This window comes from Eutrigla gurnardus (genome assembly GCF_963514095.1).
Source record: "Eutrigla gurnardus genome assembly, chromosome: 11".
Lineage (NCBI taxonomy): Eukaryota > Metazoa > Chordata > Actinopteri > Perciformes > Triglidae > Eutrigla > Eutrigla gurnardus.
This window is the reverse complement of record NC_139925.1, coordinates 16,405,535-16,424,161: the sequence shown is the minus strand read 5'-3', so window position 1 is coordinate 16,424,161 and position 18,627 is coordinate 16,405,535. Positions and strand designations below refer to the sequence as shown.

Below are 18,627 nucleotides of genomic sequence, written 5' to 3'. Positions count from 1 at the left end.
GAGCGACTAATTTGTTCAACTTTGTTTTCATCCTGTCGTCCTCTCCTCTCCTCTCACATCTAGTTTGATTATCCACTCCAGCCTACTGTATTCAAATCTCCTTTCTTCTGCTTTTTTTTGAAACAACAACCAGCTTTATTGCCATTGCTCCATAAACCTCGGCCCGCCTAGGGGGTGGCTGAGCCCCCTGAACTGTACCTATAAAGGCGCATAACCTAATAGACAAGCCGGCGCATGTAAACCTGTAAAACTATTTGGAATAGTTGACAGCTACTGCTATTTTGAAGGAGCAGCGTGCGGCGGAATGAAGGGAGTTTCCTCACAGGGGAGAAGCACGTTTCTCCCATATTTCATCCGGAGTCAAATATGAGTCGGTGCGGGCGCATCCACCCAGTCCGATGATTTATTTCCTCTGGAGGTGCGTCTGGAGGTCTTTAGCATAGACAAGTACATGCTGAAATAGCAGAATAATGATGACTTCCTTTGATTTTGGGGCATTATAATAAAACAATTAGATGAGTGATACCAACCTCAACCCCAAATTAATCAGGAGGCATGTCGTGTATGATCATTGTTATTATGATAATGATTATTATCATAATTGATTCTAACGGCTCTCGGCCACTGTTTGTCTCCAGAGATGAGTTCAGAAAGAGTTCAGATTCACTCTCCCTCTTTCTCCGCTTTGTCGGGCGGAGCTCACACTCACGCCGAGCTAATACAGCCTTCTTTTATTTGGACAGAGTTCACGGAGGAGAAGACGACGAAAAAGAAAACGAGGGAAGAGAAACTGGACGGAGCAGAAGCGCCTTTACGCACAGACACAGGTGGATGCTGGGAAGCGGACCGGCTCGTTGGAGATGTTACCCCTGGCCCAGTTCGGGGTGCTGTCGGCCCTGGCCACTGCGCTCACCTCGGTCCTGTCCGCGCTCTTGCTGCTGGTGCTGACCCGGCAGCTGTGGAGCCTCCGCTGGAGCCTGACCCGGGACAAAGAGAGTAGCCTCCCGCTGCCGAAGGGCTCCATGGGCTGGCCGCTAGTCGGGGAGACTTTCCACTGGCTGTTCCAGGTGAGCGTTGCAACGTCTGGGCTGCACTTTGCGATCATTTTTTACAAGCGTTCCAAACTATAGGTTAACCTCCTGCGCGTCTGGATGTAGTCCTTTATTTCTGTTCATCACTTGTGGATGCCCATTCCACGAGGGCTTAATTTGACAATTAAAAGGGGGTTAACCACGGAGATGCTTTAACAATCGCAATATTGATGTAAAGGCGCGGGAACCTTAGAAAAAAGATCAGATACTTGTGCAGGCTCAGTTCTGCTGTTAATGCGACGTGTGCGGACTTGATGCCCTGTGCGTAATTCCTTCTTGCGGAGGAAAAACAGAAGTTTCCTGTTCAATTCTTACTCTTCTCGCTCTCCCTCCCTCTCCGCCTGCCTCTTCTACATTGAGGAATGCACTCACTCATCCCTCGACTCCGTCCCTCCAACTATCCCTCCGCTCCGCACTGCATGGGCGTCAGTTTGAGCGCCTCGTTACAGCACACGTGATGCGTGTTGCTTTTCTTCCCCTCCTGCCTCTCATTATTTTCACCTTCTTTTTCATTCTCTTCCCCCAAAATGTCTAATTTTTAGCTAAAAACTTCTAATTCTAAAGCAATTAAATGCCCATAGGGACACATTGTTGGAGGGAGTCTAAGATCTATGATTTCTATGTGCATATGACAATAAAGAACATGAAACTAATAGCTCATGTGAAAAAAAAAACTCCTTGTGCCTTGGCCCATGGAGAGGTGTTTCAAAACTACCAAACAGTTTTTTGCATTATCCTGCTAAACAGCAAACAAACAAGGTGTTGGGCCTTTGAATAATGACATCTGGACAGGGACTTTAAAATTGTTAAGCCTGAAATTGACAAACTTGTAATCCAAATGTACTCTACATACATGCAGGGTTCCAACTTCCACATTTCACGCAGAGAGCGTCACGGCAACGTGTTTAAGACCCACCTCCTTGGGAAGCCCGTCATCCGGGTGACGGGCGCTGAAAACATCCGCAAGATCCTGCTGGGCGAGCACAGTCTGGTGTGCACCCAGTGGCCTCAGAGCACCCGCATCATCCTGGGACCCAACACCCTGGTCAACTCCATTGGAGACCTGCACAAGAGGAAGAGAAAAGTAAGGAGGGGGGCCTATGTATAACCAGTAACCAATAGTTTATTATATTAAGCTATCAATTAGTATTACATTGAGGAAAGTGTAAGTCATCATTTAAAGAAACATTCTTTCAATCCTCTCTTCAATTCTGTATCATGTCATTTCCTCCATCTTATCCCAACCCTCTCTCCTATATCTTCTACATGTTTCCCTTACTTGTCTCAAGTCCTGACCCACCCCACCTTCTCCTCCGCTTCAGTGACTATTTATTGAAAGTTGTTGACTGCCATGTACAAGGTTATAACTTTTTATGACACCTCTCTCTTTGTTTCCTTAACCCTTTTAAGATCCTGGCTAAAGTGTTTAGCCGGGGGGCTCTGGAGTCATACCTGCCCCGGCTGCAGGATGTCGTCAAGTCGGAAATCGCCAAGTGGTGCTCGGAGCCAGGCGCCATCGACGTTTACAGCGCTGCCAAGTCCCTGACATTCCGCATCGCGGTCAGGGTTCTGCTGGGTCTGCAGATGGAGGAGGAGCGGACAGTTTACTTGGCCAAAATCTTCGAGCAGCTGATGAACAACCTCTTCTCGCTCCCCATAGACGCGCCACTCAGTGGGCTACGCAAGGTGAGTGAGCATGAAGAAGCCAACTCAAGTTTATTCATCTGTTTTACCTGGCTATTATCTGTCTAGCATCACAGGGTCAATTTCTTCAAACAAGAGCCACTATCACAAACAATAGGACATTTTCACAATAATGTTCTGTGGAATTTGGGGGATTGAACAAGCAGAATCAGTTTCAGATTTTAACAGAAACAGACAAACAGAGAGAGAGAGAGAGAGAGAGAGAAACAAGGATGGAGGAAACAGTACACTTTTAGGAAAAGACCATTATGATCTTTCTTTGCTGTTATTAGAAAACTAGGATGTGGTTGGATCACGAAATGCTCTCTACAAATGACATTTTTCTACTAAATGAATATAATCCAATAATGACATTTTTGGGTTCATCTCCAGGGGATAAAAGCCAGAGAAATCCTGCACGCCAACATGGAGAAAATCATTGAGGAAAAGCTGGCGCGGCAGCAGACGGACGAGGAATATCACGATGCCTTCGACTACATACTGTCCAGTTGTAAGGAACACGGCCAGGAGCTCAGCATCCAGGAGCTCAAGGTACCAGAGTGGAGACTCAGATTTAATGTCAAAGGTTCACAAAAAATGGATTTGGAAAGAGTCAGAAACAGACATACAAGACTACATGAACCGTGTGACGTGTCTGTAAGAGTTCAGAATCACGTGTTGTGCAAAGCATCATACTAGACAAAAGAGGACAGAAAAGTCGACTATTGCTCACCATAAACATTACAAAAAAAAAAGCCCTATGCTTGTAACGCAAAGCATATTTTCTCCCAACACAGAATTTCATAAGATCAAGTGATTATTGGGCTGATGTTGAGCAGGCTGATCCTATGTTAACACGCTACACATGTCTTTTAAGGTCTTTACAGAGAAAAGAGGTTTCAGCAGTTATACACAATGGTTCTTTGATTTGAGTTCTTTATCATCCAAAATAGTTTTGCAACGGTATAAGTGCAGAACCTTTCAGTAATTTTTGTTCAATGGCCTAATCATTTTGAATGTGAATTTCAAGTAAAATAATCTTCACTGGTAAATAATGATGAAATGATATAATTCCACATATCCACTTCCTTCCTGGCAGGAAACAGCAGTAGAGTTGATCTTTGCTGCTCACTCCACCACAGCCAGCGCCTCCACATCTCTAATTCTGCAATTTCTTCGCCATCCAGCGGTGGTGGAGAGGGCCAGAATCGAGCTGGAGGCCGAGGGCCTTGGCTACGAATCCCATGGCAGTCACGGCCCATCAGGTGTCGCCATGCAGAAAGAGGAGGATGCTGCAGACACAGAGACGAGCTGCCTGCTGAATGGAGGTTGTCAGAATCACCACAATCACAGGGATGGTTTTCCTCAGTCACAGTCTCATATGCCATGTCTTAGCCTGGACAAGCTGAGCCAGCTCCGCTACGTTGACTGTGTTGTCAAAGAGGTGCTCCGCTTCCTGCCACCCGTCTCCGGTGGTTACCGGACAGCCCTGCAGACGTTTGAATTAGACGTAAGTTTATGTCTCTGGCAGGATTATCCCATTCATATGTATGCTGCATGATGTTTGGGTGGGTTTTCCTTCTACTGGGATTAATAGGCTCAGATCAGAACAAGGCATCTGTTGTTTTAAAGATAAGATGCAACGTTTTAAATTACCCAAAGATCCACATTCAAATGCAATATCCAGCCTTTTCTCTTTTTTTCCTCCTGCAGCTGTCAAGTCATTGTGGGAAATGTAGGAACTAATTTAAGTAGTTGTAGATGATGTGAATCCCTTCAAAGCCGTAGGGTTAGGGAAGTCCACCCGGTTGGTGTGGCTACTAATGCTTTCTTATAAGTTGATTATGTACAATTGGTCCAATGACAAGAGCACAGCACCTACTTGTAGAGAATCAGCAGCCTGAGTTTCTGCGTTTTTTACCAGCAAAAATGAGTCAACAGATTGGTGAGAACTTCAATTTGCTCTTCATGCATGAAGTAAAAGAAATTCTTGATTCAATTGTATTCTATTTGAGTCCATTTGTCATAAAGCAGGCTCTGCTGCACTTTAACAGACAAAAACATTGACATACAGAGTTGCGTGCCCTTTGCTGAGAAAGTGCCCCGGCATGGCCTCATCCCTTGTCCTTACATGCCCCCTCCCTGCCCTCACTGGACCCCTCAGAATACTATTGTGGTGCACGATGCCATTTACGCACCTCTTTCTCAGGGTATAAATTCTATAGCTGAGAAGTAATTGCAGTATTGAGAATGTGATTATGCTTGTGCATCCATGTGCATCTTCCTAAACCCGAGACAATACTCCCAAATCCATACTCAGAAATAATTAGGATTAGGTAATAAAGAGGTCTGGGTTAACAGAATGAATGAATGAATACATTAAGTTGTAACAAAAGTGGACAAAATGTATTGCAAATAATAACATTCACCTAGTTTTAGCCAAAAATAAAAGTTCAAAATCACATGGCAAGTTAGCATTTTTTGCACTTAACATTACCTGTAATTTTTACAAACATTTTTGATTTTTTTTCCCGTGCTGCAGTCCCATCATATAAATTCATTTTATTATTATTATTATATTATTTTATTAAAGAGCTTCTAAAATGTTAGTTTTTGTGGTGATTTTATACATAGAAATGGACCAAAATATTCAGTAAAAAGAATCCTTATTTATATGTATAGATTTCTGTCCTCATTCCACAGGGCTACCAGATCCCCAAGGGCTGGAGTGTAATGTACAGCATCCGGGACACCCATGAGACCGCGGCGGTCTTTCAGAGCCCAGAGCTGTTTGACCCAGACCGGTTTGGCCCAAACCGGGAAGAGAGTCGGTCAGCCCGGTTCAGCTACGTGCCGTTCGGTGGTGGCGTGCGGAGCTGTGTAGGGAAGGAACTGGCACAGATCATCCTAAAGACTCTGGCTGTGGAGCTGATCGGAACATGCAAATGGACTCTGGCCACGGAGAATTTTCCCAAGATGCAGACAGTACCGATAGTTCACCCGGTAAACGGGCTACATGTGCATTTCACGTACAACTACCCCCTTTAGATACGAACACAGTCTCACAGTGAGTCTCACAGACTTTCCAAAAAACTCACCCAAGTGGCCATCAATCTGCTTCTGGAAACACTCTCCAAGCCGGATGGTGTATAAAGCAGGCGTTTACATTTCTGGTTTGGAGCACGTCATCATCTTTTCAGCCGTTGGGTCCAAACTTAAAAAAAATCACCTTCTGTTGTACCACACCCTTTTACCACCTCATATGTACACCTGCAGCATTTTCCAATGCAGAATCATCAACATGATTTACAGATTTTTAAAGCAATTATTTTCTTCTTCAGTCCTTCAGTTGTTTATATTTACATCTTGTAACTCAGGCTTGCCTTTCTGAAATGCGTGAGTAAGGCACTGGATGCCTGATCCATGGAAATGTTGCCCGTGGAGAAACAAAAAGATAAAATATCGTTTTTCAATCTAAATGGTACAGTTCTCATTAGAACCCGATTAAGGTTAGATATACAGTGAAAAGAAAAAGTGTGGAAAAATATTTGAACACTTTTGGGAAATAGTTCCAGACCCACGTTGAACACAACAGAGAGTGGACTAATGTCTAATGATCTTAGTTGTGATGTTTTGCAATGACCTCCACTGCTAAAACACTTTCACTGATGGAACTTGCACTTGAGTTTGACATATACATCCCACAGCCAGGAACTATGCAAACATCAAGGTCAAAATACATTCAAATTGTTCTGTTTTTTGAACATGAATGTGAAATACTGTATATCCTTAACAGTGCTATTAAGTGTTTATCAAATGAAGTAGCATTATGAATAAGCTGTATTTAAAATGCAGATGTGCCATTTCTGTTGTACCTTTACTCTGTAACAGTATTTGCTGTAATTATGAATAGATAGACACTAACCTGTAGTGTAATCTCCTGCCCATCAAACTTTATTTCACTGCTAGAATATATCTTTCATTGTTTAGAGCAGCATATATATAGAGTAAAGTTATTATTATTATTATTATTATTATTATTATTATTATTATTATTATTATTATTACTGGTCTAATTTTAGGACTGTTTCTGTCTGGGTCTTGAAGCCTAATAGATGTGCTGTGAAATCTAATGTACGGCTGGATTCGTGGAAGGAGATAGCACTTTCTCCGCTTTAAGGAGTCTGTATATATTTGTCTTGTTAATGCATTCATTGAGTCTATGAGATGTAGCTGCTGTACAGTTGAGTAAATTAGAAGATGAAAAACAAAAATGTTGTTTTTTTATGAGTTGGTCATATCTTGGACAACAATATGTTCATCCTATGGTGTTGTGCATTATGTTTAGAATTGTTCATGCCATGTGCCAGTTATTTGAACTAAGTCACACACAAACAGTTTCAGATAGTGATAGTTTTTTTTAATATGTTTATTGATTTTCAATGAAGAGAAAAAAGAAAAAAATATTTCAAATGAAGAGAGAAAAAGAAAAGAAAAAAAAGTAAAGAACACAGCACATCAAGCATTACAACTATATGTCGTGGTCATAAAATGAGTATCTACTATAGACAGAATATAAGAGCAGAAAAAATATATAATAATAGTAAAATAATTAGGTCGGTAGACTTATACAAGATAATATTCTTGTTTGCACTGTGAGGCTTTGTACAATGGCCAGTGTCTATGGGCTCACATTTTTAAGGTAATTCAGTACTGGGTCCCATGTTTTATCAAATTTATCAGATAGTGATAGTTTAACCACTTGTATGGGAGGTTTGAGGAAACTGGAGTATTTTGCATTAGAACAATTGCACCACACATCTGTTGTCATTCATGTATGTGATCACAACATCCTTGCATACCTGGCTCTACTCCCCTATGGACCCTTATCAGTTTGCATATAGAGCCAACAGAGCTGTTGATGATGTAGGTATAACCACACGCCTCTTCACATGCTGCCCATTTCTGGATCCCCCTAAAACCTATACTCAAATCCTTAAAACAAATCATTATTAACTAAAAAAAATAAAATAAAAGTAAAAGTTAAAATTTTTCTTGGGGCTGCATGTTCTCTCAGTAGCTCTTATCAGTACACAGTAACAAACTCACATCCCACCGTAGATCTGGTAACATCTATATGCAGACGACACAACGATCCTAGGTCTAATCTTCCAATAACAATGAAACACAGACGCTACTAACAGTTTAATCAAGCAGTTAACTGGGTTCACAGACAATTATCTGCAACTCAGCTCATCCAAAACTCAACACCTTCAGGTAGTTGTAATCAGTATTAGAGAGTTGTCGTAACAGTAGTACTAGAAGTGTCCACCGTATTTATAGTAGGTCAATAACAATCCCACTTCATATCTTGACCTCAATACAGACAAAACGGACAGTGTGATCACCACTGAGGTCAGCGCTGATGTCACCACTGAGGTCACCACTTAGGTCACCAGGCATTTCCAGCCTCCACCTTGCCGCATTCATTGACAGGCAGAGAATGGGGTTAAGCTATGTGGCAGAAAATTAATGGGACACACAAACAGCCCGGCCTAATTATGTCTGCTGCAGGGCCCCGTAGCTCTGCCAAGGTCGTTATCTGATGGACACTCAGTCACTGGGAACTCTGCAACGTTTTGAACCAGAGTTTACTCCAATGCCACCGACTGCGCAGGTCAACTACCGGTCAACTGATAGAAGGGTGCATGGGAACCAGAGAGGGGACGAATGCAACACAACACACCAAGACCTAACCGCCCTTGCTGCGTATTATACAACCGAAACAAAGTGTACGAGACTCACAAGCTTCCACTCTGGGCTGAAGATTTGAAAATACCAAAGGGCTTTAATGTGGAGACTAAAGCTGTGTCCCAAATCCACACTGGAAATGTGAGCATAGAATGTTGTGCAACTTCTCACAGGTGCAGATTAAGGATTAAGGATATAAGAACATTTCCTGATCACACCGTTGTCGATTCAATGACATAAGTTGTATATGATTGCCAGATGTGTTACAAAACACTCTGCCTGCGTTTTCTCTTTTTTTTTCTTATTTTGCTGTGTTCGAAACTCTTCTGGGCATCAGCAAAGAGCATTTATACCCTACGTGGGGGTATAACCCCCAGCTGGGTAGACAGCCCAAATCCCAGTCTCATTCCCAGGTTAAACACCACTACTTTACGATGCCCTGAGGCATCCCGAGGCTACCAGACCTGACGCACGTACAGAGAGAGTAGACAGACTAGGACAGGATAGAGCATGCCTTGGGCTGCTCACTAATTTTGAATGTTCTGTTTACAAACAATAACGGACAGCGTGACTGTGGCACTAATGGAGAGTCTTCATTCATGTGACAGATTGAGATCACACACAAACTCCAGATGAAATCCACTAGCATTGCTGTTAGAGCTACTATATAACTTTCAGAAAGTCTTATAATGATGCTGAGGGCTGTTAGCTGAACTGTAGTCAGCATCCTGTTGTCTACGCTTGCAACAGTGACATTACATCGTCTAATATGAACTAACTTTTGCAACGTTTTTGATCCACTAACATGACAAAGCAACTGAAGCTAAATCCACACCACATAGAAAGCTACAGCTAGCTTGACCTGAGCTAAAGTTGTAAAGGTTTTTATTTCCTCACTACTAGTAGAAAGAAATTGTTGGTTACAGCTTTGCTTTGTAGCATGTCATCATTTATTGTTAGCTAAGATCAATACCGTTTTTCATAAAACATAACACATATTAATATTTGGATCACGCTAGCTGGTAATTTGGCAACCTAGCCAACTAACGTATCAGATATTATTTTGGTAGCAAGAAAGCAAGCTAAGGATAGCCCGCTAGCTGCTATTTAGGCCTCCCTCAACTGACAACTTGGTAAGTAGAAATATTCTGAGAGATGTGTTTGCTGAATTTTCCAGACATGATGGAGCAGGTGATACAGTATATTGAATTTCATAATTTTATAAAATGTTGATATTCCCAGTAACCGACAGTATTAGAATTAGCTGACTATCCACTCAGTAGGCTACATGCTTCTTTAGCTACACACTGTTGCTGTGGGTATCTGAGGAGAGGTAAGGCACTCGGGCACATAAACCTTGCAAACTTAGGAGTTTACCAGAAAAAAACATCTTTTAAACATAAACATAAATAAATCTGTCATATAACAACAAAATTAATACATGCAGATGTTTACATGTATTACCTTTAAGTAAATGTAGAATTCAAGTACATCTTTGAATGGGCATTTTACTATCACTTTGCATTTCATGGTTAAGGTTTTAGGGGATTTGGCACGAGGGATGAAAAGAAAAACAAAACCTTTCAAACAGGCTGTGATTCCTGATGTGTTTCTGCTACGTCTCTTTATCCATCCCATGAAATCTATTTTTTCTTTCCCTCAGAGCTATAAAAATCTTTGCAGGGAAGCTAAAAGTTCAGCTTCCCCGCTCCTCCTCCTCTTATTTGTGTGTTTTCTGGTTCAAAGACTGTTCATGGTCACGATAAGGGACACCCATTTGCAAAATGAGGGGGGAAAACGGGATCAGATGGTGACTTGGATGAGGCGCTCGGTGGCCAACATCAGCTCCTTAGCCAGCCAGCAGGCGTGTGCGAGTGAGTACAGATATTTTACCTCCAGCATGTCCAGCTTGTGTTTTCTTTAAGTTTATTTCCATCGCTACTGCTGTCACAGGAAAAACCACAATGCTGCAATCTTGGTGGTTCTTCTCTTTCGTACTTGTAATTGAATGTTTACATTGCAATGTTTGTGCTGAGTCAGTGTCAGAAACCTTCTGGGCTTCATTGTGTGACTTCAGGAATAAAAAATGGACTACATTTAAATTCTGGCAACTGTATCCAGCAGTTCATCCATCCTGAGCAAGCAGGGAAACCCTGCCAGATATATTTATTGTCTTTGTTTTGTTGTAAAATCAAACGGCTCCATCCAAAGTAACCAATATTTAGTTGGTCACTCTACTTTTGAATATGCTTGTTTTGGGTCTGTTTTAATCCAAAGATTGAGTTGCAAAACCGTAACAGTTTTACAAAATCTCAAGATGTGTGCAAACATCCCATTTTGTACACATAACAGCTTACATCATGCCCTAAATAATAACTTTAAGTGTGTTGTGTGTCGTTTCAGTGGAGTTAGGCACCTAAAACAGAAAAATGGCTTCTATTCTTTTATTTAATATTTTGAAAAGTTTATCTCCAAATAAATGCAGCATGGGCATTATTCTTTTTGGGGATCGACTGTAAGCAACAAGGATTTTGCTGTTCATCTACATCTTGGGGAAGTGAGATGTAGTTTTGCTCGTCACAGCTCTAATAAATAATTAATTAGAGCTGTGGTTAGTACAACAACGGGGATCACCTGTGGGTTTCATTGTTTTCAGTAAAGGATGATAAAGGAGGTAAATCTCAATCTAAACCAATTACACAAAAATATAGCATTTACTTGGATCAAAACATGAACATAGAGCATGAAATAACCCTATTCAGATTCTTCTCATTTTCAATCCAACAATCAAATGAAAGGACAAAACAAAAGCAACCTCTTATCAACCATTTGGCAGCATTCTGTCGTTTGCCGTACAACTGCTCACACATCGCCTGTACCCGACCTCCTCACCTCTCTGGACTCGTGTTGCTTGTGTTCTGGTTGAGAACAAAAGATACACATCAATAAAAATGTTCTCTAAATGGCTGTTTCAGGTCATTGGGAGAGCACTTAATTACATTAATGAGGTAAAAGAGCAGTCCTTAGAGAAAAATTAACTAACTGTTTTGGGCTAGCAGTGCACTGTAGCGATCTGTCCACCACAACAAAGTAAGGTCAGGTTTATTTAGAACAAGCTGTTCCAAAACAAACTCCAAACAGCTAAATATTCTTTGTAATGAGTATGTCTGCAGCTGACACAGTATGGTTTGTTTTGGTTGGTTCCTCCATTGGTTCCTCCATTTAATAATCCAATGATTATTATTATTGAGTGTTTGTGTCAATTCATAGCATAAACTTCATTAACACATCCTTTGTGAAATTAATAAATGGATTTTTAAAACTGGGACCCTGTTTTGAGCTATACAGACAAGAGATTCAGGGGCAGATGTCTTAACTTGGACAAATAAAACAAAAACTATCTGCATGGCTCAATGCCACTTGAAGGAAGTGAGAAAATAATTGTAATTTTTGGTGTAATTTCAGTGGGCCGATTTAAAAAAAAAATGTCAGAAGATAGGATAGAAGGTACATGTCATGTCCACATGCAGGGGTAAATGTATGTTGCTGCACTGGAGTCACAGAACAGCTGGAGGAAACATAGATGGTGAAGCAGTCAGAGGAGGCGGAGGAGGATGTGGAGAGGGGGGAGGGGGAGGAGGAAGAGCGGGTATGGACATACAGCCATACAGCAGATAATTATTGGCTTTGTCAGACAACATCTGTTATGTCAGCATTCCAGCCGTCAGCCTCGAGGAGAACGAGCTAAAAACCGCCTGCAGAGTTCAGAGAGACACAAAGACAGACAGAAACAAGGCCAGACACAGGAAGGCAGAACCCTGCGTTCAGTATGGACACTTCGGAGTTCACCTTCACGTTTATGTTCGCAGAGAGTCTAAACCTTCAGCCTGAGGGTCAGAAGTTCAAATCCCCGTCTGCCCTGCTGCAGTGTCCTTGACCAAGACCGACTACCCGCAGGCTGACCATGACCTCTGACCTACATGGAGTGTCCTAGAGAATTCACACTGACTACCTGGTTAATCCTTCACAGATAAACGTTTAAATCTACATGTTAGGGCTTTATTTGACTCTTACCTGTAAGGACGTTGCTTTATCATGTTGCCCCTAAAAATTCATACTCTACTGCTGCAAATAACAAAGCTGGAGACTGCGGTATAAGTTAACTTCACAGATGTTCGGGGCCTACGAGATTTACAGAGTCACCAGTAAATCTGGGTTGTGTAAAATAATTAGGACATAATAATGCGAGGGCTTCATCTCAAAATCTTTACTTCTTACTACAGGCAATGCACAATCACACCCCATTATGCAGCAGTTGGCCAGGTGTTCAGAGGTGTGAAAGTAGGAAGGGTTTGAACTTCTCTTCTTTTTCCACTCTTCACACAGCTTCTTCCGTCATCTTTCATACAACACCTAGAATAGCTTCAGGGCCGTTATCTCCATATGCAGACAGGAGTATCACCCAACTTTCAAGTTCGCCACGTGAACGTGGTACACACTTTAATCATTAGTGCAACCCCTAAAGGGGCAACACACATGGTGGTGCATGGGAAGCTTTGATATTATGTTGCATTTTTCAGCATAAACACATGTCAACAGACAGTTAATGTGGCAACACTACATGATGCACCGGGTGGGTTTCCCTTAAGGGGTTAAAACAAACAGAGTGGGAGAAGGAGAGAGGAGGGCAGACACAAGGAAAGGAAAGTGTGGGAGAAATTCATGGATCCAGGAGATGGGAAGATAGAGGGAACAACAATAGAGAGGAGGGGCAGAGGCACCGAGTCACGGCAAACCAACCAACGGACATTTATTGGTTGTCTTAGTGATTGATTAGGACTGGATGACAGATGTCAGTGACTTGGCCCTGTGTCGGAGGATCTACTGTTTTATCCTTAACCAACAACCATTTACTTATGACCAAGTCTGTCCCAGGAATTGACCCCAAAAAGTCCAAAAGCTCTCTCTATACTGTATATTTGCTGACTTCTCCTGAAATTAAATGTTTTCTTCATTTAAAATAACATTTTAGGACTCAACAGGCTTGTTAAGGCAGAGAATATTCCTGCACAGTTGGACCAACTAATTGTCTGAATGACTGTCCCTACATACCAGAGAGCAGTTCAAGAGTTCACTTAATTCATGAACTCTGTCAGGGCACCACACCCAGCCAGCGGCACATTAAAGCCTCACGTATGAGTGCTGTTGAGTCCTCATGCACAAGGGATTCTACAGTATGTGTGGAAGTGTTTAAGTTTGTCTGTACATGAATGCGTGTTAAAGCCCCGACACACACACACACACACACGGTCCACTCACACAGGTGTTTTCACTTATTCTGCCTGAATGGACCTCCATGTGGGCTTGGACAGACTGTGACTGACAGTTCTGTGACTCTGTTGGTTGTGTTGCATTTTTCAGGATGGAACTAATTAAAGTTTGAGTATTCTCAACACCAACATGGTCGTGTCACGTTCTGGTTGTACCACAGTTCTAATGCACACTGGAAGTAAGTATAGCTTTAAATTACTTTTCAAAATCAGAGTGCTCCACGGTTACAAATAGAGACGATAAAAGCCTTCAAATAAACAAACATTGTTGAAAAAATAAGAACAAACCAGGGTTAAGATGCTTCAACACAGACATATTTGATGCCAACCCTGATCCATGATGATAAAACTGTCTCGAAAAGTAATTTTCCACCAGAAATGTCAGGATCCAAAAGCTTGATGTCTATAAGTGTGTTTCAGTTCAGTGTGTATTGGAGACAGAACAAGAGCCTTGTGAGTGAACTTGAACACACACCGGGTCACGGTGGGGTCCGTGGCCGAGTCAAGTGGGCCGCGGCTGCATTCCTGTATGGAGGTTTGTGTTGATACGTGCGTCGCAGCGCCGCACGGCTGTCTGGGCTCCCAGCCTGTGAATCCAAACACCGAGGGGTCAGGACCTGGCCGTATTTGTTTAACGTCGAGATAGGTGTCACCGCGGCGGGGTTACAGCGAAGCAGCGCCAGGCATAACTAGCTCCGGAATGACAACAAACACGGCTGGAGTGTTGTTCCGGCTAATTTACTGAGCCGGGGCTTAGCTGACAACACAAGACGTTTAACTCGATCAGTGTTCCGTTTTTTTTTTATGTTTTATTTTTCACGTAACGTGTTGTTGTTGCCCTCACTGTCCCTCCGCCCAGAACTTAACTCAGTCCAGTGGAGCCCAGTCAGGCCCTGGTCCTGTTTTAATAGCTTCCTTTCATTGGCTTTAAATTGTTATGATTGGCCCTCATAATTCAGCAGCCCTCTTCAGATAACAAAGGACCAATGTGAAAACAAAAAAGGACATGAACTGAACAACCACCCGGCCGATGGAGTTATCAGGTTTTTGATGGAAATTTTTATTTCATCGTGACTTTTTTTGTTTCCTGATTTCTGTTACCTCTCTCTGACTTAATATGTTTGTCTGTCCGTAGTAAATAACTAGAAACATGCAAATATAGAGCAAACTGTAAATAGTAATCTTTGTAACTAGAAGGCTAATATCGAGCCTACAGAGCAGAAAAATCCACAAGTGAGTTGTTTCTGTAAAACCAAAAGTGTTTGGAACTTCAATGTGTTGCTTATTGACCTGGATAGAAACGATTTTCCTGCTCTCAACAAAATGTCTGTAAAGCCGTTACTCTTCAACTTTCAGTTTTATTTTGATGATACAAAGAATTGGAGAGAGAGGTGACACGATGCCCCACTAGATCTGATAGCACAGCTAGACACGCCCCAAGCAATCATGTCACAGCAGGTGTGTTAGCTTTGACAGCTGATGGGAAACACCTGCAGTGATCACTGATTAGGGCCACGGGGGAAACACGTAACACACTGTAGAATCGGCAATGCAGGAGTTGGATGAGACTTAATGACCTGAAATGTGACTCGTCCTGAACCTGCTGCCTGTCTGCACAGAGCTTACGCGACTGCTTCAGACTGACATTTTTTACAGTGCATCCATCCGTCTCTGCTGAAAAAGCAGAGCAGGCTGTCTGTGTGTCTTTGTGTCAGTGTTGTTGCTGAGTGCAGTGACCTGGGGTTACACTCTCTCTCCCTCTCTCTTTCCCTGTTAGGGTAAATATTCCTCTATTAGCAACAAGTGGTCAGAAAGCTCTGATGCTCTAAGAGCTGCTGGAAGCTTTTAGAGGGAGAGAATGAGAAGAGCAGCTCCGTCTGTTTAACCCTTACAGCGATTGTTAGCGTCTTTCTAATCTAGTTCCAAGGGGCAAGAACAGAGTCATCAACTGCAGATACATGTAGTTTTTGGTAATGGTTATTATATATCTTTCACAGAGGTTAATAAAGATAATGCATGCAGTGGCACAAGCAACACAGAAGTGATGTATGACACGTTAAAACATCTGAACCTTGTTCTTTATAAACGTTCACACTGCAAGCCTTCAATTTGTATTTATTGCTCAGATCCCCCCCAGAAATATTCCTTTGGTCTTCACATTATTTTTTAAATATGACCAATATTCCAGTGTGTAGCCAACATGTACAAAAGAACAAAAAAGAAAAAAAAGAAAAAAAGACATCACACACAGCACACTGAGGTAAAAATGGAGACGGCTGTGCCATGAATTCAGTCTTTCATGGTTTCATTTATAAGCAAATTTGTAAGCAGATGATAATGATCCACATAATGAAAGTGGCCTTATTCAAAAGAGCATACTGAAATGAACAAACTGAGTGAGTCACCGAGCAAAAACAACCGCCTGATTTGGGGCACTTTTGCCTGCAGTCTGAAGTAAGCCTGTGCACCGTGTTACACATCAGGTTACACCGCTGTCCTAATCCCCAGCTTCAACAAATATAATTTTCCCCCCATTTTCATATTTGTTCACAGATAGGTGGTAACACGTTTCCCTCTATCAAACTAGCAAAACATTTCCAACTTATTTCCATAGTCATTTTCATGCAAATCTCACACTGAGCTGATAAAATGCAGCATTGATGTGAGGTAGCTACAATGGGCCATGCTGTTAGGAAAGGCCCTTTGCTAGTTACTACTTGTGAAGCAGACAAACGCCATCGTATTGTCTGGTCACGTGACAATGTCTCGACATTGGACATCTACATCCATGACCATTGCATCTGTATGTGGCAGATTGCTACTGACTATTTTATAAAAAAAAAAAAAAAAATGGAAACCACGATGGAGATGGGTTTGCCTTGTTCCGGGGAGAATATAACAAATAATGGCGTCATGTTTGCATCAGTGCAAATTCTTCTTTGAACACAGACATTTCTAATTCAGCAGTGTGTCCCAGGAATAAAATAGGACCAGCGCAGGTAAATCACCTATCCTGTCAAAATGGGGCTTCAGTGCTGCAAAGCTTGAAAAAAAATAATAACGGAAGCATGAATTATGAATGATTATGGGTGATCAGCCAAACTTTAAAAAAGAAGAAGAAAATGAAACAGAAAAGTGCGAAAACAAATGGATTCTGCTGATCTGATTGGATGCACGGTCACTGATCGAGAATTACACTATGGCACTTCCTTTGACCCTCTACTCTTTTACAATCCGTGTGACATAAACACAATCACAGATTCAAAATGGCTCCTGTCTGTTCTCACTGTAAATATTTATGACTGAGGTTTCCTCATCTTCCTGTTGCTCAGATGTTCCTCCTGCGTCACTGTCGGACCTAAAAGCTCTTCTCACTGTTAAGACGCCAGTCTGACACTTTCTGAGACAGCTCACGTTCTGCACGCCTTCTTTATTTAGTCTCCATCTCAGGTGTCTGTCTCACTCTGTCCTTTGTCTCCAAAAGTACAATCAGCTTTCATGTCGACTGTAATTCTGCACAGTAAACTACTTTGCTGTAATTTAATTACAATAAACTGATAAAACGGATGCCAAATAACTACATAATGATGCCGATCTGGTAAAAAAAAAAAGTAAAATGCTTTTTTTGTAGCTTGGATCGATGGGTGCTAGGCTACGCTAACATTGTAGCTGCTCCTTCAGCCCTCACAATAACCTCATCAAGGCACAAATGCGCCAGTGGCATTGTTGTTTGTACCATAGACCAGCCATCCCCAATTAGTGTCCAGCCAGTGACACTATGCAATAACCTGCCATAAGGTGAAATAAAGAGTTCGGTAAATCTGAAGTGAAACGTTTTTTAAACACAAATGATGCCTCTGTCCCACCGTAATATCATAGACTACAAGCTACAAGGACCAAAACTCAGATTTCTTTTACAAAAATAAGCCGTCCTCCGAGCTGGACGGAGAACATTGATCTCTTGTCGCAGCCGGTAGCCGGGTGAGTGCGCAGGGACCAAATTGAAAGACAAGAGCAAGACACTGCAAACAAAAATAATTAACTCCACTGTTATACAATCTTTTTTTCCTCTTGTGCACCACTTGCTGTAGAGCTGTTGTTTTTTGTTGTTGATCAAAATGGTCATATTTTGTTGATCAAAGGGGTTCTCCAGGGGCATTCAAATAAATAAATTGATATTGGACTATTTTCTTTCAAGTGTGCATTTTTTATCTGTCCCTCAACACAGGCTATGACTACTACTACTATCTGCTACTACAACCAACTACCACTGGAAGTACTAATCATTACAATAATAATACTTCTAATAATAGCAGCAACAATAATAACATTTGCACATAAAGTAATGTTTAGTAGTCCAATGAAAAAACTAATTTGGCCCTCGACTTGGCAACCTGGAGATAATTTGGCCCTCAGTGAAAACTAATTGGGGAACCCTGCCATAGACAGTCTGTGGTTTAGAAAAAAATATCTACAGATGGTTTTGTCTGGTCTCTTTAAGGGACGGGAGAATCGCAAAAGCTGACGGGACACAGCCTCACGCAAATGTCTTGCTATTTCGACTATTTTCTCACTTTAAACATGATTGAAATATTTAAACGAAGGATCTTTTACGCTGATCAAGATCAAATTTAGATTATGAATAGAACAAAAGTCTCAATATAAACACAGCTGCTGTCAGAGATCTGTTTCTCATTTAGCTGATAAACTGATATAAAGTGAACACACAGTTGTTTGACTTGTCCCTCTCCCAGCAGCCAGTGGCTACAGAC

The 18,627-nt window shown here is 41.8% G+C and overlaps 1 protein-coding gene across 1 annotated transcript; it reads left to right on the top strand.

Annotated features, from left to right (window-relative positions):
- Nucleotides 1–831: 831 nt before the first annotated feature.
- cyp26c1 (cytochrome P450, family 26, subfamily C, polypeptide 1) lies at nucleotides 832–5,908 on the top strand (the record flags this gene model as incomplete). Its single annotated transcript, XM_084021161.1, is given in 7 exon segments — nucleotides 832–850; nucleotides 853–1,067; nucleotides 1,951–2,175; nucleotides 2,502–2,777; nucleotides 3,168–3,326; nucleotides 3,874–4,284; nucleotides 5,478–5,908. Coding segments are annotated over 7 exon segments (1,650 nt in total). The 3' UTR covers nucleotides 5,823–5,908.
- Between the last annotated feature and the right edge of the window lie 12,719 nt (nucleotides 5,909–18,627).